Raw genomic sequence first — 6525 nt, forward strand, 5'->3', positions numbered from 1 at the left:
AATATCTACATACATATATATTCTGAATTGATATATATATACCTATATATATAATATATATATATATATATATTTGTGTAGTGTGTGTGTGAGTGATGTGTGTGCGTGCGTGTGTGGGTGTGTACAAACATATACATATCCATTTATGAATATACATATATATGGTTATATATATATAATATAAGATATATATATATATTATTTATATGGACTATATATATTATAAGCGTGAGTATATATATATATATATATATGTATAAATATATACTATTATATAAATTATATATATATATGGAATATATATATATAAATATATATCTTTAATATATATATATATTAATATATATATATATGTATATATATAAAACTAATATAATATATATATATACAACTGATATGTATACTTATGATGTTGTTTGTTAACGAGTTTCGACAGGCCTTTTCATCCTGGACTCTAAACCTGATTGAAAACCTCATCGGTCCAGTTCTGAACTCGAAGGAGGAGCTGAGGGAGAGCGGAGTAAAAGAGGGAGAGAAAGAGAAGCAACAGAAGAAAGAAGGAGGCGAAGGAGCGCCAAGGGGAGCATCCAAAAGGAGCATTTTGTGACTTTGCTTTGACGCTCCATCTGCTGTTGTTACTTTGCTTTGTGGACGCGATCGCCATAAGATTCTTCTTGTTTGTCAGAGGGAAAGTTAATCGGTTTTCGACTATCACCTTTATGGCATTTTGTTCTATTTGTTTTGATGTCTTATACGTTATTGTGGTTGTTATTGTTGTTGTTGTCAACATTATCATTACTACGGTCATCATCATTACTTTCGTCATCATGATCGCACTCATTATCATTGTCATCACCATCTTTATCATGATCACCACCATTACCATCATTATCACCATCACTATCATTCACATTATCATGATGAACACTATCATCATCACCATTACCATTATCCTCACCCTTACCATTATCATCACTATCATCCTCATCATCACCATCACTAATTTCATCATTATACCTTTTCCTCTCCTTCATCTTCTTAAAGAGATACTTATCCATGGCTTTCAAAACGTACAATATCACCCGCCTCTGATTATATTTAAAAAAAAAGAAAAGAAAAAAAATCCGAAGCATGATTTGTCAACTGAGCTTCTTTGGATGTCTTTATTGATAAGGTGTGGAGAGTAGAAAAAAATACCATGATGACGGCAATTTTTTCGCCAATCAACTGACAATTATGATGTGGGCGATAATGTGGAACCAAATTTGGCCGAGCAATATGTTGCGAGTGTGAAGTGTCGCTGTACAAAAGGTCCCAGACTAGGTTGATTGTCTTGGAAATGAAGCTGTGACGAAAAAAGGGGCGCTGTTGTCCACGTTGAGAGGGGTTTCTACGTAGTTATGTGGCTCTTTGTCGAAGTGTGTGTGTGTGTTTGTGTGTGTTTGTGTTTGTGTGTGTGTTTGTGTGTGTATGTGTTTGTGAGTGTGTTTGTGTGAGTGTGTGTGTGTGTGAGAGAGAGAGAGAGAGAGAGTGTGTGTGTGTGTGTGTGTTTGTGTGTGTGAGTGTGTATTTATGTGTGTGTGTGTGTGTGTGAGTGTGTGTGTGTGTGTGAGAGAGAGAGAGAGAGAGAAAGAGAGAGAGAGTGTGTGTGTGTGTGTTTGTGTGTGTGTGTGTGTGTGTCTCCTAATGTTTAGTCACTTCGAGTATAGTCCCTGAATGGAAAAAAAACTCTAGCTATATCCTTGCGTTCAAGGCACTTAAATGATTTTGAAAACCTTTTGTAAAACGACAGTGTACAACCTTTCTAAATACGGATCGAAATTAATTCATATCAGCTTACATCTAAGAGATAGCATTTGTTCTAAGATGTTACTCTCGACCTTATTTTGGTCACCCATAAATTAATCCTTTGTTCTATCTCGCAATTCTTAAACACTGCCCAACCCTGAAGCCGCCTAATAGTAGTCTATATTATGCATTCATAGATTCCAAGACAGTCTGTCTGCCTTTGTAGTTCGTATACAGTAAGCTATATGAAAGAAGGACGTTTGAGCTTTTTCTTGAAATCTGCTCTTGAAGCTCTAACGAAATGTGGCTTTTCAATGTATCTTATTTCGAAAATTCATTTGTAATTCACGAAGAACGGTCTGGGAAATTCTTCCTTGATATCTCATTGTCAAAGACCCATGCTGATGAAATTTATCTTAAACAGTGAAGCTTAAAATTTCCATAATGCAAATCATCAGAATTAAAGGGTGCATTGGTGGCAGCCGCGTCCACTCATGGGAGGGAAGAGATATCATACATTTTGAATTATCTCAAGAATATCTCACGGTCTGAAGCCATTCGTAAATCTAAATCTTTGTTTCCTTTTTATCTTTTCTTTTCTTTTTTTTCCTTGAACTGTGTCGCATCTACAGTTGATCGTTCTACCTTATATCCTTTCCTACTATATCTTTTTGGATATAGAATTACTTTTGCCTTTTCGATAATGGGAACTTTCTAATAGCACATTCACTTTGCTCCAAGGAGACAACATTAAGATAATCCAAAACCAGATCGGTCACATCCTGTAGTTGTAAATTGCATGGTGATTGTCATAGGACATAGAGAGGCCCTTTGCCCTACAGAGATCACATGGACCAGTTTGCTTGTTCAATTAAAAGGATAATGATAGTTAATCCTGCAGACATTCACTCAGAACATTTATTAATTCATAAATAAAGACAAGGATGTACACATATACATATCAACGAAAGAGTCGTTGTTTGGGTAGCAAGCATGAAGAGCGGATCGAATCAAACAGGTTCACGGCGGACCCTCCTACTCGTAGGTTCTGCCTCCTTCACGGGCGCGGGCGGCCCTCTGCTGCTCGGCGAAGGCGATCTGGTCGAGGACGAACTGAGGGATTGGGTGGGGGAACTCGGGAGCCACGGGCAGGAGGTCGGACTGGGGCTGGAAGCCGTTCTCGTCAGCGACGAACTTGAGGCTGACGGGGGTGCCGTCGGGAGCGGTGTACCTGTCAGATATATATAGTTAGCATCTATGTTACCAGGGAGGATAGAAAAACCATTCAATGAGTGCGTGAATAATATATATATATATATATATATATATATATATATATATATATATATATATATATATATCTATGTATATATATATATATATATATATATATATATACACACACACATAGTGTACATATAATCATTTACATTTATAGATTACGTGGAGACCTTGTAATCAATCCATTGGTTATCACAACAAGATTTTTTTTCCAAAATAGTTAATATCAATATCACACACAAATATTATATATAAGCAGAGAAGAGAGTGAAAAGAAGGGGAGTGGGAGGAAGATACTGGAGAAGATAGAGAAACAAAGAAAGAGGGAGGGACACGGACTAGTAAAGAAAGAGGGAGAGAAGAGGATTGAGAAGTTGAAAATAAATGACATTACGATCCCAAAGGATTCAAACCCACAGCAATCCGAGAAGAAAGAGGCTTCACGCAGGAACCACCCAACCAAAGAGCGCAAATAGAAACGCAAGACTTACGAGAACTGTCCGGCGCTGGCGATGGCGCCCTCGGACACGGGCGATCCGGACTGCGAGATGGCGATGCCGTTTCCGGTCTCCACGTCGAAGTTGTACCTTCCGTCGTTCCTCATGGATTGCCTCGTTGTGTCCCGCAGGATGGGGCGCCCCTTCTTCTCAGAGCTGTCCTGGGGCCGCCCAGTACTGAAGGGGCCGGCGGCTGGGCGGGCCACGTGTGCACGCGAGCAATCGAGGGAATTTACCACCTGCCGTGGCGGAAATGTTTCGTGAGGTTTTTTTTTCCCAGAATTTTCACCAGTGGCCACTTGAACTTGGGGCGTCTCCTTTGAATAATGTTAATCCCGATATAATGAGATGATCAGCATTATTATATTGTTATACCGGTACCTTACTTTTTTTTTCTTTTTTTTCTTTTTTTTACTAGATACTAGCATTTCATCCACGGCAAGTTTCGATACGCTGGTTAGGTATGGCAATTAACACTTGATTTACGATGCGACTGAATTTTATCTTAAGTGTCAAACAGGTAGTTAGGAGACATTTTGTGACTTGTTTTTGTATCCACCCACTGCATCTTCTCTTCCCTCGCTCGTTTTAATAAATTTTAAATGTCGCAGTGGCAGGGTTGTCAAAATGACTTATCGAACGACCTCTCATTTAGGTATTGAAGATAGAAAGCTCCGGTCTTCTATAAAATTAAACGGATTAGTTATCACGTTACAATTATAAATCCAGTACCTCTTCTTCTCGTGTGCCTGAATGTATATATGTATATATAAGTATATGTATACATACATACATATATAAATATGAATATGTATATATATACTCATATATATGTATATATATATATATATATATATATATATATATATATATTATATAATGTAATATGTTAATAGTATAGTATAATATATTTAATATCACATATACATATACATACATAAATGGATATATTATATATATACACATATATGGTAGATATATTTATATATAATATAATAGAAATATAGATATATATATATAAGATATGTTATATATACAAAGACACATAATACTTATATATATATATATATATAAAAAAAATATATATCAATATATTAATATATATATATATATATATATATATATATACTGTATATATATATATATAATCCAAAAATTATAGTTTGCGCCACGAGTTAAGTAGATCACCGGAGCTATCAATATATAACCACACTAAACGCAAGAATTCATTTCTGTCACACGATAGTTTGTTTACTTACAAACTTCATGTTGTCTTGAGCAGGATGAAACTGGTGCCCGAAGCTCTCCTGTCTGCGGTATATATATGCGAGGGAATGTAACATTTGCACTGTTGCCAGTTCCCGCCGCGGGGGATTATATTATCGGTAACAAAGAACGTAAAAAAATCAACTTCGCTTTGCGCAACATTGCATGGAGCCGGTCATCTTGCGTCCAATTAATCAATTAAGGCTTCACTTGTCAAGATGATAACGATAAAGCAGTTGAATGATATGACATCATTGGTAAGACATTTGTCCTTTGTAAGCTTGTCCAGTCCGGCGTGGAAATGGGGTCACGCCCAACCAGCTTGTCAATTGTCCACTGCTCATATACGAGTGAAAAAGACGTGTATTTACGCCGTCCCGTCTCACGAAACTGGCGTTTTATCGCTCGTTGTAGATAACACCGACTTCGGTTATGAATACGATAACGAAATTTTTCGTCCATTCATTCTCCGCATATCCATTGAAATTTCCCCCTCCCCTCCCCCCCCCCCCTCCCCCATCATTACCCCCCCCCTTGAAATGTTCCTCCGCCCCCCCCACCCCCCCCCCTCTCTTCCCCCTCCCCTCGCTCTCCACCTTCCCATTCCCCGCATTCCCATTCCCGTGTCCCTCTCTTTTCCCCCACAACCCCCCATTTAATTTCCCTTCCCACCCGCCCCCGTGCGCCCCCGGCCCCGCCATACCGAGCGTGAATAAAACTAGCGAATGATTTACTTATTGAGAGCCAACCTGTGTCGCTTTACGTTTCACGACGTGGTTTTCTGTCCCTCTTGTCCTCAGCTCTTCTTTAATTTTCTTTGGTTTTCCTTCATTTTCTTTCCCTATTCCCCTTATCTTTCTTTCTCTCTTTCTTCTTAATATCAAAAGGACGCGTTTGCCTTTTGAGTTCGTTGTTCATTTTTTTACGCGGAGATGAGAGAGTTTCGCTGTAGGATTTCTTGGGGTGGGGGGGGGGAGGGGGTTGTGTCGTCATCTGTCCTTGTGCGGGGCGGTGTGGGTGTGTTCAGAAGATGTGTGCACGGGCGTGTGTGGTCAGCTCTAGCGTTCTTTGTTGGTTATCAGTATTATCATTATTATTATTATTATTATTATTATTATTGATATTATCATTATTATTATTATTATAACTATTATCAATAATTATGATTTATCACAGTGTAATAAATTAATATAACTATTAACATAATGATTATGATTATCATTATTATTATTATTATTATTATCATCATCATTATTATTATTATCATTATTATTATTATCATTATTATTATCATTATCAGGATTACTGCTACTATTATTGGTGATGTTTTAGCTGTTTTTATTATTATTATCATTATTATTGCTATTATGTTTATTGTTATAATTAATGTTATCAATATTTTTTATCATTATTATCATGTTTTTTATATTTTTTATTCCTTATAAAAATGTTATTATTACTATCACCATATTATTCATTACATATTTCGCTAACTACAAAAAACTATTAATCTAAGAAACTAGAACTATCATTAGATCTGTTATAGATTATCATCATTTATCTCCTAACTCAACATCATCATCATTAGACGATGATCATCATAACATAGTAGTACCGGATCGATTTTTTGTCGTTGTTGTATATTAATCATCATATTGGCCGAACGCTACTTATATCATATATTATCATTATC

At 36.7% G+C, this 6525-nt stretch overlaps 1 protein-coding gene across 1 annotated transcript; it reads right to left on the reverse strand.

Annotated features, from left to right (window-relative positions):
• Positions 1 to 2688: 2688 nt before the first annotated feature.
• On the reverse strand, positions 2689 to 4909 carry LOC122261161 (cuticle protein AMP1A-like). Its single transcript, XM_086545002.1, has 3 exons — positions 4826 to 4909; positions 3561 to 3805; positions 2689 to 3019 (listed from the first exon to the last, which is right to left on the reverse strand). Exons 1-3 carry the CDS (start codon positions 4907 to 4909, stop codon positions 2824 to 2826), a joined length of 525 nt encoding a protein of 174 aa, XP_086401128.1. The 3' UTR covers positions 2689 to 2823.
• Positions 4910 to 6525: the final 1616 nt, after the last annotated feature.

This window comes from Penaeus japonicus, unplaced genomic scaffold (genome assembly GCF_977035675.1).
Source record: "Penaeus japonicus unplaced genomic scaffold, GWHDUDI00000001_assembly GWHDUDI00000016, whole genome shotgun sequence".
Taxonomy (NCBI): domain Eukaryota; kingdom Metazoa; phylum Arthropoda; class Malacostraca; order Decapoda; family Penaeidae; genus Penaeus; species Penaeus japonicus.

Excerpts from the sequence above, each read along its gene's own strand:
- LOC122261161 (XM_086545002.1), bottom strand. The coding sequence starts at position 4,909 with ATGTTACATTCCCTCGCATATATATACCGCAGACAGGAGAGCTTCGGG. Across the intron at positions 3,806-4,825 it reads CTCAAGACAACATGAAGTTT|GTGGTAAATTCCCTCGATTG; the intron begins GTAAGTAAACAA and ends CCGCCACGGCAG. Across the intron at positions 3,020-3,560 it reads GCCAGCGCCGGACAGTTCTC|GTACACCGCTCCCGACGGCA; the intron begins GTAAGTCTTGCG and ends TATATCTGACAG.